This window comes from Grammomys surdaster, unplaced genomic scaffold (genome assembly GCF_004785775.1).
Source record: "Grammomys surdaster isolate TR1022 unplaced genomic scaffold, NIH_TR_1.0 126066, whole genome shotgun sequence".
In the NCBI taxonomy this organism is placed as follows: domain Eukaryota; kingdom Metazoa; phylum Chordata; class Mammalia; order Rodentia; family Muridae; genus Grammomys; species Grammomys surdaster.
In genome coordinates, this window is record NW_021620876.1 from 2,163,250 (window position 1) to 2,188,941 (window position 25,692).

Below are 25,692 nucleotides of genomic sequence, written 5' to 3' on the forward strand. Positions count from 1 at the left end.
AACGCGCGCACACGCACACACACACACACACACACACACACACACACGTGATACAAAATACTCAAATAAGACAAAACAAAAACCTACTAAAAATATCTTGGAGTTTGTTTTGTGCCGATCTGGAGTGCGGCTAATATACCTGAACTGAAGAAAATATAAAATAAATATATAAAGAAATATAATAGAACTGAAGAAAATTAGTTTTCCCTTTGCCAGAAGATATCCATTTAAAATAGCTATTTGATTAGGGGTGTGACCCTGGGCCTACACTTCTCCCTCTGTCTCTATCTCTGTGTCTCTGTGTCTCTTCCTCTCTCTCTGTTTCTGTGTGTCACCCTGTCTCTACCCCCATCTACCTCTCGCTCTCCCTCCCCGATCTCCCTTTCCCTCTCCCTCTCCTTATCTCCCTTTCCCTTTCCCTCTCCCCTTACCCTCCCCCGTCAGAGCTGGAACCTCCTCAGGTCTGAACCCATGAACCTTTGAAAGTCTTGTTTGTGAATGTTGCTACAATCTTTGTAAGTTCGTATGTTTATCAGTGTGTTGTGTTTCCTTTCAGTCATCTTTCACCTCTGGCTCTTAAAACATTTCTGCCTCTCTTCCACAGATATCATTGAGCTTTGAGTGGAAGACATTGAGCATAATATCCCATTTAGGACTGAATGCTTTACTTGTTGCATAGTGTCCAGTTATAGGCCTTTTTGTTAATTTGCATCTACTCTGAGAAAGGACTTCTCTGATGAAAGTTGAGCATGGTACTGATCTATGGAAACAGTAGAATGTCATTAGTAATCATTCTAATTCTATGCACCTTTAGCTTAATGGTAGCAATGGGTTTTTCCCTAGGCCCCTGACCTTATAATTTAAGTTTCTTAGCCACTTAGCAGTGTCAGATATGGATTCAATTTCCTTTAGTGGTCCTTAAATCCAATCAAAACAAAGTTGGTCACTCCCCCACCCTTTGTGCCACTATTACACCAGCATATCTTGCAGGCAGGTCTCTGTTTAATGATATTATCACCTTTCACCTCTGGCAGCCTGCATAGTACTTCTCATCACTATGGATTCTAATCATGAGGAATGAAGCTTCTGGTTGTGCACCAGTTAGACTTCTCCGTGTTCAATGACTTGTGTAAGTGATGTCTTTAGAAATAGGGTCTTACTGTCAGGCTGTGTACACACATCTAAAAGTTAAAAGGTAACATTCATATTTAAAGGAAAACATATTTGTCTTTTGGGTCTGGGTTACCACATTCTGGATTTTTTTTCTAGCTCTAGCCATAGAACTGCAAATTTTATAGTCAGTTTCTCAACACCTGAATAATATTCCACTGTGTATATGGACCCCATTTTCATTATTCATTCATCAGTTTATGGACATCTAGGTTGTTTCCAATTGCTTGCTATTATAAATAAAGCAACAATTAACATGGATGAACAAGCATCTCTGTAGTAGTGTATGCAGTAAATTCTGAGAATTAAGGACTATTCACCATGATCAATAATAAAAATGTTTTTCATTTCAATGATATGTACTGCAGTTTTATATCATGTCAACAAATTTATTAATTTGTTAATTAAATTTAACACACACTGTGTTTTTTAGACATATTTAATGTTGCAAAGGTTTAAGAGAAAATAGCAAACTTCCACAATTATGTTTCAGAAATTCAAGTTATCTGTTATTTTTATAGAACATGTTTTCAAATTGACAGCTGTGATCAGAGATATTGTTCTAGGCATTTTCTCCATGGAACACTCCCACGCTTTCAATTTAGATCACATAAGAGGAGCAGAGTGTGTTTAAGAGTCAGAGGGGATGGAGGACACCAAGCAAACAATCGTCATGGGCAAGAGCAAAACTCATGTGAACTCACAGAGACTGCAGTAGCATGCACCAGGTCTGCATGGGTCTGCACCAGGTCTGCATGGGTCTGCACCAGGTCCTCTGTGTATATAATATGGCTTCCAGGTTAGTGTTTTTATGGGGTTTCTGAGAGTGCATACCAGTGGTTTTCTGAGTTTGTGCCTTTTCTCGGTCTCTTTTTCTTCATTTGATTTGTCTTGTCCAACTCAGATGTGTTAGTTTTATTTTGTATTATTGTCACTTAGAAATCTGTGTTCTAATGAGAAACAGAAATAAAGTGGATCTGGATGGGAGGGGAGGTGGAGAGGAACTGGGAAGAGTAGAAGAAAAAGAAACCCAGGATTTAGGATATATCATGTAATGAAAAAAAATTATTTTCAATAAAAGAAAAAATAAAATTAGAGACAAAAACAGGTTTTACACAAGTAAGTCTCTCAAGATATATTAATGACCTGGAAGACATTTCCTATTTTATGTATTGAAATACATATAGTGATTATCAGATTTATATGGTAAGAATTCACTTATTTCAGAAAATACTTTCAACTATATGAGGGGTGTTCTTATCTGTTCTGAACATAGGAGACACTGAAGCAAAATGAAATTTTTGTAGAGCATTGATGATAGATAATAGATGATAGATAGATAGATAGATAGATAGATAGATAGATAGATCTTTTAGGACTCTGAAGAGAGAATTAACTTGAAAATCTCCATTGAATTTTTTACAGAGTGGCAGAGTCCAAGAGTTTTCATCTTCTGTGTGTGGTTTGTTTGGTTTGCAGTGAAGCACTTCCTGGGGGGAGTTTTAGATCTTTCCAGATGAGATTCATAAACAAAACATGCTATTACCTGCAGTCCTTCCTGGAACTCTTAATAGGTCATATCTATAACCTGGCATGCTTTGAATGTGTTAAAAACAGTGAACTTTTATTTAACCTAAATGACACCATTGCCTTTTAAAGCTGTTAAAAATAGCAGTGCCAAAGAAGCAGTATTATAATATCCAGTTAGGGGAATTTCAAGTGTCATTATCTCCCTAAGCAGTAACCATGTGTAAATTTGCAAAGACATTGTCTCTTTTAAATGGAAATCTAAAGTGCATCTATTATCACCTCAGTGGGATAGGTAATATGGAGGAAACAGTAAAACAGCAGTGGAGAGAGCTGCACTGCCAGGGGGACCCTCCCATCAGAAAGGTGTGGATGCTATTGGATGTCAACACTCAGTGTCTGGAAATTCAGCTGCTAGGACTAGGTTCACCTATGATGAGGGTTCCCTCCCCAGAGTAAAAGTGAGACCCTCCAAATGTACTCTATCTCAAAAGCTAAAGGAATTATGTCCATCATCACTTTTCAACCGGATCAAGTATTTTGTACAGAAGCAGAATGCAAATGAAGGTTCCCATAAACTTTTTTTAGCCACCCTACCACTACCCTTTTTCCCTTTCATGGTCAGCTTTGCATTAATGAGGCACATTTGATAAAATCAATGACCCAATGTAATTGCAGTGCTATTAACTAAAATCCATGGGTACATAGTTTTTCCTAGGTTTTCCTCTGTTGTGGAACATTTAGGACTTTGGTGTATATTGAATAGCATGTATGCATATTCTAGTGTCAGAAGAATTTCAGGGCCCTAAATTTTTTTTTTCCTGTGCTTGATCCAGTCATTCCTTTCATCCTCCCAGGAACCTGCTGATCATCTACTGATCTACTCTTTACTTTCTCCTTAGCTTTGTCTTATCTACAATATCACATGGCAGAATTGTGTAGTAAACAGATAGCCTCTCTAGGTGGCCACATATATTCCAGGTTGCTTTATGTCTTTTCATAGCAGACTGGCTATCTCTTTTCAGTGCTGAGTAATGTGCCTCTGGGTAGATGTCACACAGATTGTTTAACACTTCCCTGTAGAAGGACAAGTGATGGCTTCCCAGTGTAGGGAAAGTTTCTATGAAAGGTTTGTACATGTTCATGTGAGCACATATAATTTCAAGTCACTAAAAAGGCACAACCACGAGCAGTATTTTAGATGTACAGGAACAGGAGTAGGCTTTGAAACTGGAAACTTGTAGTTCCAATCCTAAGCTGGATTATTAGGCATTTTTTTCCTGGTAGTCAGCCATTTGTCTTGGCCACTGTAGGTGACACAAATGCATGCAGGGATCTTATGTTCACTGACTGCATTAGCCACATTCCTATGCCTATCAGTTCTCTGATTCCTGTTAGGGAGATGTCTAAAGCTTGGTCATGTAAGGGTTCTATCTTGTCTTCTAATTAGATGAGTATAAATGAATTACCCATAATAGAAAATGAATCAACAACATTGAGTTATTCTCTGGTAAATATGAGATTTGAACTTTTATTTTGAACTCTACATATATATCGTACCCTGGTTTGATGATGTTGGTGTATAATCTTTGGGCTTTGTGTGATAGATGTTGTGCATATTTGTTCATTATGCAAGCAATTTTACTCATCTTATAGGATTTTTGTGAAGGCCAATTTCTCCCCTAAAAGTACAATGCATGAAGACACGCACAGCGAAACAGTGGATGAAGCTTGGGGATTCCTATGAAAGAATAAGGGGAAAGATTACAGACCCTGAAAGGAATAGGAACTCCACAGGAAGACCGACAAAGTCAACTAACCTGGACCCTTGGAGATCTCAGAAAATGAACCACCAACCAAAGAGCGTATGCAGGCTGGCCTGGGCCTTCCTGCACATATGTAGCAGATGTGTGCTTTGGTCTTCCTGTGGATCCCAAACAACTGGAGCTATCCCAAAACAAACAGCTATCCCAAAAGCTGTTACCTGTCCTTGGGCTGACTTGTCTGGCCTTAGTGGAAGAAGATGTACCTAGTCCTGAAGGGACTTGATGTGCAAGTGTGGGAGATACCCAGTGAGTGCCCCACCTTCTTAGAGGAGAAGGGGAGAGGGAATGAGGGAAGGATTGTGAGAGAGGGTGACTGGGAGGGGCCATTGAGCAGGATGTAAAGTGAACAAATGAAAATTAATTAATTAATTAATTAATTATTTTAAAAAGAGGTTACTTTGGGTCTGAGTTCATTAATGCAACTTAATTATCTAAATCATAAATCATAAAAATAAATAAAATTACAATGCATGAGAATGTTACAACTTAGAAAATCTGATAAGTTACATTAATATTTCAAGTACAATGTTGATATACATCTATATGAACATTTTTTCAAACCAATGAACATAAGAATAGATTATATCTCCTCTATAAGTTTTCTCTCTATAAAGTACAATTTTAAAACATAATGTTGCTTACTATAGTTATCAGTATACTTTATACAAATATGAGGTAATATTCTAATAGCTTTGATTTTCATCTCTCTTCTTTGAGACATTAGATACTTTTTCATGTACCTGCTAGCCATTTATAAGTCTTCTTGGGCAAAAACATCTATTTGTAGTCTCTTTCCCCTTTTTAATTTACCAATTTCTCTAATATTATGTACAAAGAATCTCTTCTGAATTTTGATTAGAGAATTGTTGGGGTTTTTTTTGAGAGGGGTGGTTCTTTTTTAATTTTGAATATTAATCTTGTACTAAATAATAGTGTTTGAAATATCTTCTCCTAAATCTTAAAATATTTTTTCATTACAAAAGTTGTCTCTCTGCTGTCTGATTTTTGATAGAAACTTTATAGTTTAATGTAATCCTGTCTGCTTGTTTAACTTGGAATTTGGTGTCAAATCCAAAAACAATTTCCCAAAACCAACATGAAGGTTGACTCATCTCTGTTTTCTTTATGGGTGTTATAGCTTTGGGAATTAAATTGAAACTCTTTTTATCTATTTTGAACTACTCTTCTGGATGTATTATTTAATTTTAAATTCCACTGATAATTTTTTTGATTTATATCACTGATAACTTTTTACTCTTACTTCTTTTATACTAAAACTATAATTTTCTAGAATCTGTTTACTCTTCTAATTACTCTTCTAATTTCAGCAAAACAATATCATCATCACCATCCTGGTTTCTCCCATGTGTTAGTTGAGATGCTCTCCATGGCAGACGTCAAATATTGAAAACACCTATGTGAGAATCGAGGAGGGAGTTGACTAGAGGAATCATCGGACTGCAGTGTAAATATAACCCTAGGTGGAAAACAGGACTAGAAGGCTTATGTAAGCCCTCTAAAGTGCTCTGTCTGAGGTGTTATGGGGCACTGAAGAATGAGCTAGGGAGTCATCAACATAGAAGAAACTCCCCATGTCATGAAACAGCCATCTTAGTATCCTTGTTCTATTCAGCCTTCAGCTGGGAAGAGCTAGATGAAACGTGGCATTTGCAAGCATATATTTTGTATAGAGCCATAGCAACTTGGTATGAGCCTTTCCTGACAGTAGAAATTGGAGCTGCACATATTTATATCAACTATACCCCACAAGTGTACCCTAAATAACAGCAGAAAATATGAATTTTTCACCTTGCCATGTTTTCGACATGTTATGTGACATCAAGACTAATGACAAGTAATGCATGCCACGCTATACAGAAATCTAGCTAGAGACAGGCGCACCCTTGTTAACAGAGAGGCATAAATGGATACTGCTTGATAGCCCTGTCCACATGCTCAGACTGCAGCCGTAGAGTACAGGCTCTGTTTACTTTCCATTTCTTCCTTTCTCTCCTTTTGCTTTTGTTTTGGTGCCTTGTCTATAGTAGCCAGAAGTCCAAAGATTCTTCATGGGAGAGAATCCTAAGTTACTCTGGGATCATAGGGTAGATACATGTGAGTTATGAAGAAGGTCTGGATTCTGGGGCCAGAAGATCAAGTTTGCAAAGAGTTAAAGTTTTGGTGAATAAGGAAAAAGTTTCAAAGCTGGAGGCAACTCCAGGGGCAAATTTTACCCTTCTTACAGCATTTCTCTATTCTGACACCTTTACAAATGATAAAATTACCTTTCAATAGAACTTTGTATATTTCCTATTCTACTCTTCACCTTCCTAAATTACCTTGTTCTTTCCCACTTTTCCTCCCACTCATCAATTAAGAATAATGAGTGTCAGAGAGAATGGAATATATGAAAAGTGATTGTTAAAATATTAATAGATGTCAGCATTATATCTCTAAGTTCACGCATCCTTGTATTGCCTGATTGAGCTACGTTGTAGGAAAGCTACAATGGACATTCTCTCTCTTCTGATTCAGTCCTTGAGGCTACACAGGATCTCCTAAGACAAAAGAATTTCAACTATGTATAAATTCTCATAATGCATAATGCTGATTTTTTTGTCCTTTCCCTTCTTTTAAACTTTCTCAAAAATATATCTTGGACACAATTTTACACTTTTCATTCGTGCTTGATGCTGCAAATAATTTGAGTTTAGTTTGTCAGGAATAGAAATAGAAATGTCACAGAAATGGAATTGTCTTCCTAAGACTTTAACTTATATTCAAAATTCTCTGATATATATTGTTTAAAAGCATGTAATTTACACAAATCTTAGTTTTGGGAATCATCCAGAAGGCTCCACCAGCTATGTTGATCAACTTAATAAATAGCTTTTAACCTTTATGATTTATCACATTTGATTACACAGGTCTATAGCCAAGAAAGATATAGGAAATGTTAATTGGGATGAATGAGACGAAAACAAGAAAAAGCAATTTCAACCAAGGTAGATATTTCTCAAACCAACTCAGATGCTTAATGTAAAATATGCGAAATGCAGTATACCAAACAAGATCATTCAACCAACCAAGAAGCAAATATCTACTAAATTTTTGTAGAACCCTATCAATCCACTTGTTTGCCTTGGTACTTCATTAATTCAATAATAAAATAAAATTTGTTATGTCTGCTATTACAAAGGGGTTGCACCTTTCTAAAATACTAACACAATACAATTAAACAAGCTCTTATTAGTGGATGCTGTCTGAAAACAGTGGTGATCTTATTGCTTAAAACTCTGGGATATATTTTTCTAAGGCACATTAAGTACTGTTAAGGTTATTAGATATTTGTTGTTTGGAAGTTTGACTTAGCTATCAAGGAAACCTTTGAATTTCTCCTATCATGATGTCCTTTGTTGTCATGGTATTACAGTATTTGAAGAAAACAAAGTTAATCATGTCATAATAGCTGTGAACTCTTTCTGAAAACAGACTTGCCTAAATTCCAGAAGTTTCCATTACTTCACATGATGCACTTAAAGTCCTTTGTGAAGCCTTGGGGCTGCCTTTCTGTTGATGGTGTTTATGTGAATACAGTACCTCTATTCTTCTTACAGTTGAAGTAATTAACTGTATCCACAACTTCAAATTACATACATGGTAACCTCTACAGGATTTCTGTCCACTGACATAGCGATGATACTTCTAAATAGTTAAACCTGGAGTTTCCTGCTGAGAAAATGCCTAAATTATTGCATTATTTAAACCCAGCGAGTGTTCAAAAATAGGTTTTTTCACTTCTTCTTTAGTTCACGTAGTTCAAAAAAAGTCCCCAGGACAGGAACAATCTAATGTGAGAAATTGAATTGAGGGAATGGACAAATGTAAAAGTAACATTTTGTTCACTATTTTCAGTATATTATCCAAGTCTCTGAGTAAAGAATTCTTTTTATCCAGCATCTAAAAGATGTAGAATCAAGTCTAGATACTTAGAAGCATAATAAAAAATACCTTGTAACCAATTCATATAAGTTTCTAAATCACATACGTAATTTTTACTTTTGTCATGAGTAAAATGCAAAATAAAAGAAAATAGACTTAATAATTTCTCCTATTTATTTTCATGCATCATGGGAATTTACTTTAAAATAAAATTTAGATCTCATACATGCAATCTAAATTTTGTGGTTCACTGTATACCTCTTCCCACAAAGAAACAGAGCAAGAAGCATTTTTAAGTGTTTAAGCTGGTCAATTGTTTAAGAATCTGTGCCTTGGTACACTGACATGGATTTTATCACTTATTCAAAAACTCATCTCTTAGGAATGAGTGATGACTTGTAACACAAGGATTCCATTGTGGCACAAGCGTCTCAATCCCTTTCTCAGAATAAAACAATGTGTGAAGTTTCTGGGGGCTGGGAGAAACACCAAAATATTAGAGCCATTAGCAACATTTCAAAAGTAAGTTCATATCTGTTAGTTTTCTTGTGTGTACATTTTAGTCCATTAAATAATCTTCAAGCTAAATTAGTTTTATTTGACATGAACATTTTACAACAGTCTGCTCAAATCCCCACTGTGTTCCCCTTAATTATCACAGTGCTCTTCTTGATCATCACAGTGCTTCCTTCTCCACACTCTGGACCCAGGTTCTCCTTCCAGAAAATAGTATGTGACCTTCTGGAAGTTTCAACACAGAAAAGATATGGGTTAATTGAAATTACAGACTTTCTCTCAGATGGACTTCAACGTGTACATCATTGGGGGATAGGTTGAGAGAGGGTCTCTTGTAGTCCAGTCAATATAATTCATTTCCTGCTAGATACATCTCCTAGGTTCTTGGATTGTACATGTACAACACCCTGTCTGCCTAGCTTAAGCATTATGATTGTGTTTCTCCAAACTTTAGAGTGCTTCAGAAAATTTCAAAATAAAACACTAGGAATTGCCATCAAATAGCTGTCAGGTTACAGAAAGAACTAAAATGGAAATTTCTCCTTTTCTTAGAATCCTTTAAAAAAACTTAACTCCTAACTTTGTTCAGTGTTCAGCACTTGCAGTAACGCTGCTATATATGATTGTACATATATGTGCACACTGTTGTAGAACAGACTTCCAGTAATGGAAACGCTAGGCATTTCTGTGCTTGATATTAGCAAATTGTGCTTCTCTAAGTTCTGTTCAGCTTCGAGTGAACTTAAGGTTTCCATTCTTCATCTGAATTACTTTTAGCTATTTGATTTATTATTTACACCCTCTTCCTATAAAATATACATTTTACTAATACATAATCTAAAATATTTTTGAATATTATTTAAGAGGACTTACAGATGCCTTAAATCTTATTCATGGATACCAAAATTAAGAAATTATGACAAGTACAAAAAAAATTTATCTACATCCTGACTGAAAGTCCAGGAGACAACTCTCAATAAAGAAATGGTTCACAAGTTACTTTTTGTTTGATGGTTTGTTTGTTTGTTTGTCTGTGTCTCTCTCTGAGCATTCTTTAGTCCCCTGTATTTCTTGGTGTATGGTTGAGGCTACGAGGACTTTTCCCAGTTCAATTTCCCTTGCCTATTGTTGTTATTCTTTATCAGTTCATATTTAGGCAGTCACACTGATGAAATATAATGGATGTAGCTCCTGAAATACCTAGAAATCATAATTTTATAACAATCTTCCTCAATCTCTGTCTTTTCTTTTCCCTCTTCCACTAGACTCCTGCACTTTCCCCTAAGGATGAAAGAATTGCTTTGTGAATGTTTTCACTGAGACTGGGCTCCCCAAATCTGCATTTTGATAGGTTGTGGTTTTCTGTAATGGTCTTTGTCTGTTGTAGTGAGAAGTTTCCTCTCTGATGGGTGATGACTACACTTATCTGTGAGTATAAGATCAAAAAATGAGAGAGTAATTAGGGATTGTGCTGCTTTAGTAAGATGGTAGCTGTAGATTATCCTTCAAGATCCATGACTTCACTTCCCCAGAGAAGAGAACATGCCTTGGTTATACAATATCAAATGGTCAGCTCTGAAAATATACATACAAATAACATTATGAGAGTGAGAAGGTTATATTTGGAATGTGTGTTTATGTGTGTGTTCCTGTGTATGCATGTGTGTGTGTTTGTGTGTGTGTGTGTGTGAGAGAGAGAGAGAGAGAGAGGGAGAGAGAGAGAGAGAGAGAGAGACAGAGAGAGAGAGAGAAAGAGAGAGAGAGAGAAACACCAATTAAAAAGAGGTCATGAATTTGAAAGAGGGCAAGGAGGAATATGTGGAAGGGTTTGGAAGAAGGAAAATCAAGGGAGAAATTATGTAATTATACTATAATCACAGAAATGATTTTTAAAATGTTGATTTTGGATTTTTCTAAATAAAATTCTTAACCCTCTCTGAATAAAATGTCAGTGCAAATGCTGATGACAAAAGAAAGAAGAAAGTAATGATCCCTAGTATATTATTTCATTATATTAGCGAAGCCTTATGTGGTTTGTGAATCTGGAAAAGTGCCTGTGTTAAGGCATGTTCTTTGTGAAAACTGAAGAACTGTTCTGTGACAATTAATAGAAAAATAAAATAATAATAATAATAATAAGAAGAAGAAGAGTAATTGAGTCTGCCTTAAGAGACCAAATCATGTCACCAGCACTTCTTGCTTCCCCGCCTCATGCACCTCTGAAGCAGTCTGTAACCTCCCACTTATGAAAACATTTCAGTGTTCCAGTCCAGTGGAATTTCCTCTAAGGAGCTTCAGACACTCCCCCTAGGCTCATTGTTGAGATTCCTTCTTCACATCCCTGTAGCACATGCTTTCACTGTTATGCACCTCCGATTAAGAAAACAGCCCCCTGATTTCCTTTATGTATTTCCTTCACAAAGCATAGCTAGCACTCTCCCTGAAGTAGATGTCTACTAAACACTTAATGCATGACTTAATAGATGAGTAGACGGGCCTTTTAAAAGATGCATGGAAAATCAGTCAGAATGGATGGGCCCAAAGAATGGTGGGAAAAATAAAAATAAAAAGAGGAAGTGATAGGTCAATACCCTTAATAGTGAAAGAATCCCAACTCATCTAACACTACAGGCTAGTACATGTTTGCTTATGATATACATGTACAGGAAGACATAAAAAGTAACTTTAGCACAGCAGTGAAAATCCCAGTATAATACTTTGAACTTCATTCATTTGGTTCTATCACATAACAAGGATTATTATGTTGACCTACTATCTGACGAAATGATGACTACTTAGAGTGTTATAAATTGCCAATTTTGAGAGTAAAATGAAGAGTACACATCTTAAAACACAATCTCAGGTTACTAATGCTAATTTGTAGTTTAATGGGATAGTCATTTCCTTCCGAGTATTATTCCACAGTGGCCTGATCATTACTCTAAAATGTCTACCGTGACATATTTTTAATTACAGAAAGTAGAGAAGGAAGGGAAGAGAAAATTACTATTTTTCTTATTCACAAGTATAACTCAGTTGTATGTGAGTGATACGACATGACACAGGTGATAGGCAACACTGAAGGTAATCTTTGAGCACAGATTCCTCGTACCCAAAGACTCAAGTCAGTATCTAAGTACCCAAAGTAGTTGAAGGAAAATTGACAAAAACAATGGAGATGGGAAGAAAAATTCTTCGCTCCATTTGTCAAAATGACATTAGATTTTATCAGATGTTCTACTCCATTCATTGCAAATTCACACCCTTTTAACAACATACACACACCTACACACTCACACACGTGTATATTGACAATTTACATGTATATATGACTGTGAAGAAAAATCTTAAGTTCTACTTCAATGTGACAAGTTATCAGAGCAATTCTAAGATGGAAAACTACGAATAACTGAATCATAAAAATAGTACGGTTGGCCCACACTTTCAAAATGTGAAGTTCACTCTACCATCAGAACTATATTTTGTTATATTAAATAAAATATATATGGTATGTATGGTTTGTAATTCATTTATGGTATGATTCATAATGACTATGATTTTTGAATTAAAAAATTGTCATTTCTATAAAGAGATTGGAAATCAAATCCTAAAGTCTGCAATCCACCATAATGCAATAGTGTAATACGAAACATTTAAGTCGGGGGTTCAGAGTTGGTAGAAAGGAAGCGTTTCTGTATGCCACATCTATCTCCATCCCTCCACCTGAATTCAATCATTATTTTGTTCTACATTAAGATTTTATTTTACTTCAAAAAAATTTCCCCTGAAAACCACAGTTTCATTGGAACTAGTTTTGGTGGGTGGAGATAGCACATGCCTATTTTTTCTATATTAATTAGGTTATTTATTTACTTTATATCTCTTTCTCCCTTCGCTTCAGCAGAGGAAAAGCCTCCCATGGATATCAGCCAGCATTGGCATATCAAGTTGCAGTAAGAACCAGAGCATCTTCTGTTGTGGCTAGACAAGCCAGCCCAATTAGGGGAAAGGGATCCAAAGGCAGAGCACAGAGACAGAGATAGCCCTTGCTCCTGCTCTAGGAGTCCCATATGACACAACTCTGGGACTCCAGGAGTCCCAGCTGCACAACTGTTACATATGTGCAGAGGGCCTAATTCTGACCCATGCATGCTCCCTGTTTGACAGTTCAGTCTCTGTAAGTACCTATGTGCCCAAGTTGATTGATTCTGTAGGTTTTCTTATGGTGTTCTTTGCCATTCTGGCTCCTTCCATCCTTCCTACTCTTCCTACTCCCCTTCCTCAGGATTCCACGAGCTCCATTTAATGTTTGGCTGTGGGTCTTTAAATCTGTTTCTATCTGCTGCTGCATGACACCTCTCAGATGACAGCTGTGCTAGGCTCCTATCTGCACTCATAGGAGAACATCATTAATAGTGTCAGAGTGGGTTCTCTCATGGAGGACATGGTTCTCAAGTTGGGCCATTCATTGGTTGGCTAGTCCCTCAATTTATGTTTCATCTTTATTCCTATATGGCTTGTAGCCAGGAAAAATTGTAGGTCTAAGGGTTCATGACAGGGTTAGTATACCAATCATTAGAAATTTTTCCTGGTTACAGGAGATGCCAGTTCAGGCTCTTTATCCCCCATCGCTAGGAGTGTTAGCTAGGGTCACTCTCATAGATTCCTGAGACTTTCTATTGTCCTAGTTTTCCAGTTCATCCCAGACATTCCCCCACAATCCAGTTGTCTCTCCCAGTACCCTCTATCTCCATCCTCCCCAGACTTCATCCCTTCTGTTCCCATGCCCACCTCCTTCCTCATCCAGTCACATCCTTCCCTCCATCCCCAGTGCCTAATCTATTTCCCCTTCTTAGTGAGAGTCTAGTATTCCCCTATTGGACCCTCTTTGTTATTATTATTTTTTTGGAATCTGGGAATTGTAGAATGGTTATGACTAATATCTACTTATAAGTGAGTACATACCATGTTTGTCTTTCTCAGTCTGATTTACCTCACTCAGGATGATATTCTCAAGTTCCATCTATTTACCTGCAAATTTCATGGTGTCATTATTTTTAATGGCTGATTAATACTCAATTCTGTAAATGTACTACATTTTCTTTATCCATTCTTCAATTGAGGGACATCTAGATTGTTTCCAGTTTCTGACTATTACTAATAAAGCTGCTATGAACATAGTTGAGCAACTGTCCTTGTGGTATAGTGGAGTATCTTCTGAGTATAAGCCTGAGAGTAGTGTAGCTGGAACTTGAGGTAGATCTATTCCCAATTTTCCGAGAACCCCCAAATTTTCAAAATGGTTGTTCAAGTTTGCACTCCTACCAATAACAGAGGGGTGTTCCCTTGCTCCATATCCTATCCAGCATGAACTATCTGTTGAATTTTTTTTATCTTAACTATTCTGAGGATTGTAAGATGAAATCTCAGAGCCATTTTGCATTTTCCTGATGACTAAGGATGTTGAAAATCTCTTAAGTATTTCATGGCCATTAGAGGTTTCTCTAACAAGAATTCTCTGCTTAGATGCATTTTTTAAAAATTAGGTTGATTTGTTGATGTCAAGATTATTGAGTTATTTATATATTTCTGATATCAGCCCTCTATCAGATTTGGATTTAGTCAAAATCCTTCCGATTCTGTAGGATGCCATTTTGTCCTATTTATGGCATCCTTTGCCTTACAGAACTTTGTTTTTAATCCCAACATTTGGGAGGCTGAGGCAAGTGGATTGCTGAGTTTTAGGCCAGCCTGGTCTACAGAGCAAATTTCAGGACAACCAAAGCTGTACAGAGAGACCATTTCTCAAACAAACAATCAAACAAACAAACAGAAAACAGAAGACAAAACAACCGTTTCATGGCATATAAGAAAACAATGGCTACAACTTACCCAAGTTTCTGAGTGGATAGGGTTTGGGGTAATTTTGCATATGAAATGACAATTATCAATTCTGTAGGCTTTGAATTTTTATAGACAGGGAAGAGGAGTACAGTCAGAGATGCCACAAGAACCTCAAAAGACAGAGTCTAGTTCTCTTACAACGAAGGTAGCTCCAACCTAAAATATCAGCTGTAACCAACACTGCTATAAACTGATATTACAAAGTATTGGCATCTCATCTAGAGCTGTCTACATCCTGTCATTAATATGGTAAAGAAGAACATTAACACAGTTATGTATCAAAGTCAACCAAGTAAGCACAAAGGTAGTTTTCAGTAACAAACATCTTTCTACCTAACACCTACCCCAGCAATTTGTTCAAGTAAGTGTGAAATTTCAGTGAAACTGTAATTTAGTTCCTATATTACACGCTCTGAACCAATTATTAATCAGCTTAACTCTTTCATGGTACCAACCAGAACTCCAAAGCTCAGCAAGTGCTTCTAAGGACAATGATGCTATTAAAATATCAGAGCAATAAATAATAATTACACATGCTAAATTATAGAATGCAGAATTAAACTGGGTCTGTGCCTCATTCTGTCCTCTATACTATTCTGTTTCTGCTTGGAACTTGAGAAAGGAGTCTGAAGTCCATCAGTAATATAAAGAGAATCATTACTCTGACCTTTAGAATTCATTATATAGAAAAGTCATTTGCCACCAATATGGTAAAAATCATTAAATTCATAATTATTTCTGTTGGAAGTCAAAAGTATTCACCTAATTTACAATTCAGTATTTCTCTTTTGATATCTGCTTTAAATTGTTTGCTTTAGAAACATATAATTATAGTTAGTGGGCATTTTATGTTCCGGTTTTGTTGTTGTTGTTGTTTGTTTTGTTTTTTGTTTGTTTGTTTGTTTGTTTTGAGAAGCTATGTATTGGGGTTATTAGGTCAAGAGATTTTTTTTTTAATTTTATCTATTACATTTTATTTTCCTTCCAGTTTTATTGTTTTGGTTTGGGAGTGTTTGTTTGTTTGTTTGTTAGATAATAGCACTTTATAAAAAGTGCTTCAATTATACCCTGCTTCTCAGGCATAAAAATTATGTTATTTTATGTCAGGACATTTTGCAAGCTATTGTATTCAGCAAAGTGTCTTGAATTGATAGAGCACATTTCATAGAGACAGTTCTAACCCAGTCGAACTACATGTATAGACATGACATGGGCTGAGTTTACAAGCACATAATGGGCTAGGAATGGGATGCTGTTGATAAAGAGCTTATCTTGCATGCATGAGGGCCTGATTTAAGAAATTAAATTGGCTCATATGAGCACTTGCAATATCAGCACCAGGAAGGATAGGTATATCCCTTGTGCTCCCTGACCAGGCATTCTAGCCTACTTGCTTCAGTCTACTGAGAGCTTCAGTCCTCTGAGAGATAGTGGCATCATAAAAACATGGATGGTACCTGAAGAAAGATATGTGTCGTCCTTTATCCTCTGGATATACACATCTATTCACACACAGATGCGCCTGTAGGCACAAATACATATACATATGGATATGCCTGCACATAGGCAAGCATATTGTGCACATCCACAGACTACTACTCCGTTATATTGTATTTTCAGCCTCTTGATGGAGTATGTGATAGACAGTTTATATTTTTAATAGTGCCAAATAATCTGTAGAGCTCAAAATTCAATGATTAAGTTAATGGCTATTACAAGAAAACTGCAGGAGAATTCTAGTAAGCCAAACTCAATTTTCAGATTTGGTAGTTTAAAGATAAAAGGCTTTTTCTTCTACGAAAGGTGTAAACAGAATCGCTCAGGGTGACAGGTTTTTCTGGGTCTTGCTGTTCCTTCATCTCAAAGATTTAGATATCTCTATGAGTTAGGATACTAATTCATCACTAAATCACCATGGTCTTTGCAGTTAATGTATCTCTAGGAGATTAGACACCTTAGCTCTCCCACAGAGGTACACCTTCATCATTCACTCGTATGAACTAGGAAGTGATACAAGAAGCAAGTTGATGTCTGGAACCAACTCGAAAATTGATTCCAAAGTAAGCACTAGTGTGGATCCTCATGTGGTCCAACGTACTTTCTTTTTCTGAGTCCGTAGAACAGAGATCCCATCTGTGACGGTTGGTCTTTCTCTGCTGTCCCTGTTTCTGTCATGTGTCTTATTTCTTTTGCATTTCTTCTCTCATTAGAGTCCTGTCCTAGATGATTTCAATTTGACATTGTCACTATAAGATGCGACCCCTGTTTTCAAAACAGTTTAAACCCCGCCACTTTGCTTTATGGCCTCACGAGATGAAAGGGACATTTTCTGGTATCATTTGTAAATTAGCAGTAACAGTTCTTAATCACATGGGAAAGAAAAGAGAGGCTTCTATGAACTACCATGAAATGTGTTTGTTTTTAGGTTTTGCTTTTTCCCCTAATGACAGTAAATTACAAAGAAGGATAAAATCCATGTTCTCTATCCATGCAAAACATAATGCCTTTAGAATATGAGGAAACAATAAGAATATCTTAAAGTTCCATTGTTTTAAGTTATTTCTGATTGCCAAACATATTCATTGGATAAGTAAAATGGAAAAGATTTCACCACATTCAAATGATAAATAATCTTACTAACGTTCTTAAGTGTCAGGATATGGAGTTTAAAAATGTGTGTTCTTTTCTCTGCCACAATTGTGCACTGATCGTGATAATAATACAAGGCATACTGCAGATTCGTGCAGCTTTAAAACCTGTCATAAGATCTGGCATATGTTTAGAATATTAATCTTCCATAAGGATAGAAGAGAAATATAGTATCTGGCAAGAGCAATGATCAACATTTTGGAAAAGGCCTTTGCTCACTTTCCTTTACCTTATGCAGGATTCATTCACATCAAGGGATTCTGAGCTCTCTGCAAACTGCATTGCTTGGCCCACCTTGGAATCAGCACCAATTGTGAAAAGAAAGTGATTTATAAAAATCGGAGCCAATTAGCAGGGCACAACCTGACACAGATAAAGGTGAAATGACAATGCACTGTCTCATTCAAGTGCTTTTCTATAAAAACATGAAATCACAGGCTTCCTGTGGCTTTGCTGATCTGTATCTATGCTTAGCCACAAAATACATGTAAAAATTTTCACACTCAGGAACTTGATATAGAAAACCAGAGCTGTGTCCTGATTAGAGCAGTCCATTCAATGTTAGCGTGCACATTAGGGATCACACATATAAAAGTCCAGTATTATGTAGGACTCAAAGGTGTCTGGGGAATACAAAGAGACCATGCCCATTGAATCGACTAAGCAGGTCCACATGGGCCCACAGAGATTGAAGCAGCAAGCATGGGACCGTATGGATTTGCTCAGGTCCTCTGTGTATGTGTTATGGGTGTTTGTTTGGTGTTTCTGTGGAACTTCTATCAGTGGGAACCAGAATATCTTTTACCTATTGAGACTTTTCTGCACCTACTGGGCTGCCTTGGCCGGCCTTGATATGGGGGCTCTTACCTTGTCTTGTTGTATCTGGTTTTGTCCTGTTTGGCTGTGGTTTTGGAGGTCTGTTCTTTTCCAAAAAAGAAAAGGAAGGAAAGAGAGAAGATGTGGGGGAGGTTGGGGAGCAAGGAGGAGTGGAGGAATGAGTAACTTTACTTAGAATATATTGTGTGGGAGAAAAATCTATTTTCAATTTTTAAAAAATAAATTTTAAGCAGAGTCCAGTATTAGAAGTGGTGTCCTCACTTGCCTAGTATGCCTGAGGCCCTGGATTTAATCCTTAGCATTGCAAAATATATGAAATAAAAACTAAAGAGTAAAATATCATTTACTCTTTTATGATCCTCTGTTTTCTGATGGTTTATTGTCAAAGGGAGTAAGAGTTTCAGAAAATAATGAGAAAGGTTTAAGGTTATTTTAACAGATACCAGGTATATGATGAAACATTATGCTTTCTTTCATTCTCAAATACCAAATAAAAAGACAGTCTCACTGCTTCTGCATAGTATCCTATATCTTAACAGTGGTAAAAAGTGCTTAGACGGTATGTGCTACTTATTTGCACCTTATATTCTTGTTCACAGGGACATATTTAGAGAGGAAGTAGCCTCTTGACCAATTGAATTTTAGAACAGAGGTTGTGTCACCTTCTTTCCTTAATAACATTAGTGATTTCTATCCCAGTGTGAAGCTTTTATATATACGCTACAGTTAATGGGTGACAGTGAAAGATACCATCCATCTACTGTTCAGAACGTCCCAAGATGGTTTTATTTATTGTGTGTTGCAGATTGCCTCAGCTTTGCCCTTTAGCACCACCTGCTGGATGAAATAACATCTGCTTATCCTTTCCCCCTGCAGGTTAAAATAGCCCCTTCCTGCTCTATACCTACCTATGAAATTCCTTGATGGGAACTCACATGCGAGCTTCTTAAACCTTAAAGAGCTTTGCAAACCTAATAAGTTGAAGTATCTGAGATGTTTACTTGCTACTATTGCCAATGCAAATATCTAACTGGTTTTTTCTTTTTAATTTGCACATGTGAGTTTTATGTATGTACAGAGTAAGATGTAATCTGTCTATATTTATTATACATAATATGTTCTGATGAAATCAGGGTAATGGGCACTTCCATTTCTTCATAACAGTTTCATATTTGTAAGCTCCTCTCATCCAGTTCCTTATAAAGCATATGGCAAGCCATTGTGAATTATAGTCTCACTGCTGTGCTCCTCAGGACTGGAAATAATCCCTCTTATCTGTTTTTGTTTTGCTTTGTTTTGTTTTAATCATCCTTCTACCCTGCCCTCTTCCTCTTCCTCTTTCTAGGTTATGTAATTACTATTACATTTTCACATTGTCCTTTTGGGAGAAGAACATAAGGCATTTGTTTTCTATGTCTGTAAAGCCTTAAGGTTTTTCAAAACTCCATGATTATGAACAGATATAAAAAGTATTTTACATTCTTAATCAAAATTGTTCTTTTCACATTTTAATTTTTATTACCTAGCTCAGTAAAGAATGAAATGACCTGTCTCTTTCTCTTTTTGTATCATATTAACACACAACATTTTAAATTAGATTCATGACCTAGTACAGCAGCTAATCACTTTGTGAAAAACTCTTTGTGAGGAGGGGATTTTTGTACTATACTTTTAGCATGTTAATGTTTTATGAATAGTTAAAATTTAGTAGGATTTTTTTTTTGTCAAAAAAAATCAGCCATTTGAATACTAGCTTTTCTCCATCCAGATAAAGTTGAATTTTGTTGTTGAATTTTGTTCTTACTTGAGCTATTTTTCTTAGATCTTGAGACTTAATTTTAATTTTGTAAGAGGTAAATTTGATAATCGGTTCCATGAAAATGTATTTCAAGCTATTTTGAGATCTTTGAATGTGTTATTTTGGTACAACTTTGTGTTTCTGTGAAATATATTCCTAGTAAATACAGTGAAGAACATAATCAGCTTGTAAATTCTTCTGTGTTCCTCTGCTATAGCTTCAGGACAACCCTCAAAATCTCTTTTCTGTTTTGCCCAAAGGCCTTGGATGGTACACTGTCAACTCAGCATATGGAGATACCATTGTCATGCCTTGCCGACTTGATGTACCTCAAAACCTCATGTTTGGCAAATGGAAATATGTAAGTGTGAGCCTCCTGAGGCTTGATGAATTACCTCCAGTTCTTTCTCTCTCTCTCTCTCTCTCTCTCTCTCTCTCTCTCTCTCTCTCTCTCCCTCTCCTTCTCTCTCTCTCCCTCCCTCCCTCCCTCCCCCGAGAGTATATGAGTATGTAATACTGACATAATATTTATATGGGCATACTTGTATAGAAAACTGAAATGTACTGACATGCTAATAAAATCCATGCTTATATAATTAATGCTATTTTAAATAAATGTAATAACTCAAAAGTTATAGATCATCTTTGTCTGAACCATCCATCCATAAGCTTTAGAAGAACAGAGAAAGACAGAGTTCTACAATACTATCAGGGAAGTGTAGAGTACAGTTCTATGGAAGAGATCATTTTCTCTTCACTAGTTTCTGTGTGTTGCAGTTACTACAAAAGCTAGTTAGATCAGTACCTAGAGAACTCAGATTGCCATGGGAGCTGGCAATCAGCTTTCTGTCTGTTGCTGAGTCTTCTATGTGTTGATATTACAGAACAATTGTACATTTAACTGCTGGTTTTATCCATTGCTTACACTTAAATTCATCAGGTATTTCAGGTAAAACAATGTAGATGGGTCTGGAAGTGGAGAGTAGAGATCCCGGAAGATGGGTGTGGTAGCTGTGCTAACATAGATTAATGCCTCGGTTGAACACAGATCAACAAAAGGTGTCTTTGTGGTACAGTTTCCCAAGGCAGGGCCACAAAAGACTTACAGCAGTGAGCAAGGTTCAAATACATAGATACTTCCTGGAATACAATAGCATATTTCCCTAGTCCTTGAATATTTGCAGAGATTTGCATAAAGAGAACATTGTTGGTTACCAGATGATTTATGAGCTGTTTATTACAACATTTCTCAGAGTAGTAGTTCTGTTTAAACACATTGTGAATTGTGTGGACTCTTGGTTGGATTCATTTGTCAGATCTATTTGGCCACAAACATTTTTACCTAAAATATCTCCCATAAAAAAAATATGTTATACTAAATACATTTTGGCAAAAGTGCCTAACCTTGCACTCAAGGGATAAACAGGCATGGCCATTTATAATGTCAGCTCTGAAATTGGACTGATGGAGTCTGGAGTCTTCCACGGACAGGTGAATTAAGCAAATTTTCTTATTATGAAAATGAGATATCTTCCTCACAGTGTTGTTCTGAGGGTTACGTGATTAATTCATAGCAAAATACTTTGCAGTAGCAGTACATGACTGCTAAGTACAGACTTAAAAAGTCAGGTCAGCTACTACAACTGTGGGGTTCATCTCCCCAGCCACACTGTGGATGTGTGTCAGAAAAAAAAGGAAAGTAGGTGACACATCATACTGTGTCATTGGTATATGTTCATTATCAGGTCACTCCAGGTCATTCTGAACTCTTCTTGTTCTCTTCAAATGCAGAAGACTGATGTTAAAGAAAAAATTTATTTGAAATCCTCAAGGTCCAAATCTTGGAGTCTACTATGTAATATACTCAGGAAACAATTTGGCCACTAAAATATGTGGAATCAACTGAGAGAAAAATAAACTCATGTGGTAATAGCAAATCTTAAGAATAACATAGGGACCAGATTCCACACAAGCTGAATTGACACAATAGTGCTGGAAGCCAATCAATAAGGGCTATTTTCAAATTGTTAGCTAAGCAAAAAGCTCCAGGAATAAATTAATGAGATGCATTTGAGTGACTCTCAAGTCAGTGCTGATTTACAGAAACACTGTGCATGCTCTAATTTAATGTAATCAGCTGGAAGAAGAACAGAACATTTGGAAAAATTGAAAGTGAGCAAACATAAGAAGATAGCTAGATTCCTTCCATCACTGTAGACTCCCCATGGGTGGAGACAATAGTTGTCAATCCTCTCAAGCCTTCCCCTCCCTTGGCCTTTTCCTGAGCATCTACCACAGTGACTGATACAGAAGAGGAATCTCACCACTGCCAAGATTACTGAAGTGTACTCTAAAGGTACCCATGTTGCTCTCAAAACTCTGCACTAGTGAGGTTCACTGGTGGGTCCGTCGGAAGTTGTCCTCCAAAATGCTACTTTCATTGGGTAATCTACATGTGAGACTAATACTGTAAATCTAATTTACAAGTTTGTTATGAATGTTATATCCACTAATCACTTCACAGATAACCTAGAGAAAGCACCTGCTGTGTAATTAAGTGCTAAAACATTAACGGTTATTATCTATTGCAAAGAGAGTGAGTATGGAGACCTAACGTATTCTAAAAACATATATCCCACAGTAAAGGCATAACTTAAGGCAAGGATTTGTACTGTTAAACTGGAATAAAGACTAAAAACTTAAGACAAACATTCTTGATATATTTTTACATGTGCATACATACATATATAAGAAACTAAACCTTTTGAATTCCTAAATAAGCTTTGTAATTACAACTAATAGTTACTTGAAAATGAACCAATCAAACTAATAAGCTTCTACAGAATCTTAATATTTGCTTAGCTTTTAACTATGTTTCTTCATACGTTAGATCCTCAAAGCTCTTGTTTAGTAAATAATGAGGGATAGTTGGCCCTTTCTTAGACTAACTTGCTCCCTAGGTAAGGGGATTTTTGTGAGACCAGAGGGGAAAGGGTACCATATGGACCAATGTTCTTGGGACCATTTCCATTTTCAGGTTCCATCTTACATTGATAATGTTTTCATGATTCCTTTCAAAGTAAGTTTTAAGCCTTAATGTAACACTCGAGGTTTCAGTGGTTAAGCTCAGTCCTGTTTAATGAAAAGGGTGGTTTGCCATGGTGGATGTTCCTCCTCCATGAAAACTTGAGTACATGGTGTACAAGACAAGCACGTCAGTGCTAGTTGTCAGATGTGAACACTTGACGTGTGGGCATTAAAGCAATAAATGTTTCCAGTAGAGCTGCCTGACACTCCCAAGGCCATCTATCAAGCTCAACTGTGTGACCCACCACTTCAGTGATTTTTTTTCTGAACAATTTTGTATTTTTATGTTTGTTTTCATCTACTTTTTAGATGTATAATAAACAAGACTACATCATGCCGAGTTGAGCTCCACCTCTGAGAGCTTTGTCTTCTCATTTCACCCATTTGCATGAAACTGTGAGGGAATCACCTACTTCACTCCATGTGAAGTGTGATTTTTCTTTCCGTAAGCAAAGATTTAAATGATGCTGGTACCTAAAAACCATCACACTTCAACACCACCACCAACAAAATCCCATATTAAAATAGCATGGCAAAGGGAATTATATGACTCTCAAATAGATGAATTGTGTTTATTTTCAACATGTCTTATTGTTTTATCTTTTAGGAAAAGCCCGATGGGTCCCCAGTATTTATTGCATTCAGATCTTCTACAAAGAAAAGTGTGCAGTATGATGACGTACCGGAGTACAAGGACAGACTGAGCCTCTCAGAAAACTATACCTTGTCTATCAGCAATGCAAAGATCAGTGATGAAAAGAGATTTGTGTGCATGCTAGTGACTGAGGACAATGTGTTTGAGGCACCTACCCTAGTCAAGGTGTTCAGTAAGTAGACTGCAGTAAAACTGTGATGTGGGGTTGATGGCTGGTGTTAGAATTTGTTCTCTAGGTGGAGGCTTGAGTCTCTGCAATGCTTCTTCACAGGCCATTTCTAGAGCTCTCTAATCTACTTGTGCATGCTGCTAGCAAGGAAGAGATGTTTGGCATTAATGGGAGATGCGCAATGGAGAGTTAGAACAATACTCTGTTTTGTTTGCCATGCAACATATGAAGTGCTACCAGTGACAACTCGTATGCCCTCTAACTTCCATTGATTTGTCCAATGGAAAAAATAGTAATCTTTATGTTGATATAGGATACATGCATCCTCATGCATACCATACAAATGTATACATGGTAAAGTGAATCATATGAAACTGTCTTTTTAATATATAAAAAGAAAAATGATAATTTAAGATATTCTATGATCTAGAGATCATAGCAACTTAATTTGTGTATGTACATATAGGTAACATGTTTGTATGTGTTTTCGGGGGGGGGGCGGAGAGAGTATTTTCTGACCTTAAACGTTTATTGGTTCAGTCTTTAACCTGTTCAAATGGTTAATAAAATTTCCCTAAAATAATAAAGCTCAGCACACTGAGAATGGGAATGGGAATATAGAGGGAAGACACCAAAAAAGATAAAGCAGGGTTAGAAGTAAAGAGATTAGTAGAAGAGACACAACATAATTACTATAGGTACCATGACACAGGAACTTCGCCTAATTATATATAGTTAATGTTACTGTGCAAATAGCAAATGAATGCCTTGCGATGTATAATTAAGGGAGGTCTTCTTTTAAGATTCAAATAAAGGGCCCCACCTCAGTTACATCATAATGTTTTAGAAACTACAGGAGGAAAAAGCAGGTCTCAAACATTTCAGAATATTAGTCTTGATTAATTAGAAAACAACAACAAAAAAGGTCTGACTTTCCCACTTTCCCAATTTTGTTTCTGATGGTTTGACAGCTCCCAGAAATGATTCAAATAAATAGTAAAGAAAGAAACCCTAGAGGCCTCCAACTGGAATTTGCAACCATGGATTTTTCGTGTTTCTCTTTAATAACCTATGCAGCTAAGTAGGGCTGTCCCTTAAGTATTTATGTAGACTTCAAAGCTCCGATGGGTCCATGATGTGGATTCAAAGAATACTAACACTGTCAGAGGAAACCTTTGTTCTCCAGTAAAGCCTTGTAAATGTATATTACATGTTTCAGTTGATTACCTTTTAGCATAGAAGGCACTTTCTAGAAGTCATCTACACTTCTCTATTATATGTTTAAACAAGCTAAGTCCCAACTCTTTACCTGCCTAGCCTACTTCCATGGGATATATGAAGAACTATTGTTCTGAATTTGTGATTGGCCATGTTGGTCTTTTAGTTTTATTCTTGCTTTTATTTTCTCTTATTTTGCTTTCATTGGAGAGAGAGATGGACAGTAGATTTACTAATTGCATTTAAAGATTTACTTTTCTGCTAAAAGTAGAATAACAATAAAAACAACAAAATTACCAATAGGCTTTGATATCATAAATACCAAGAATGTGAGTAGGATAACTCATAATGCTAATCATTATGTAAATTAATTTGCCATTTTTGATTTTCTATA

The 25,692-nt window shown here is 36.5% G+C and overlaps 1 protein-coding gene across 1 annotated transcript in view; it reads left to right on the forward strand.

Annotated features, from left to right (window-relative positions):
• Alcam (activated leukocyte cell adhesion molecule) overlaps window positions 1–25,692 on the forward strand; it is a 191,514-nt gene that overhangs the window by 118,973 nt on the left and 46,849 nt on the right. Inside the window, exons 2-3 of the mRNA XM_028755602.1 lie at window positions 20,430–20,530; window positions 23,864–24,083. Of these exons, the coding sequence (XP_028611435.1) occupies window positions 20,430–20,530; window positions 23,864–24,083 (321 nt within the window). The remainder of the gene's footprint in view (window positions 1–20,429; window positions 20,531–23,863; window positions 24,084–25,692) is intronic.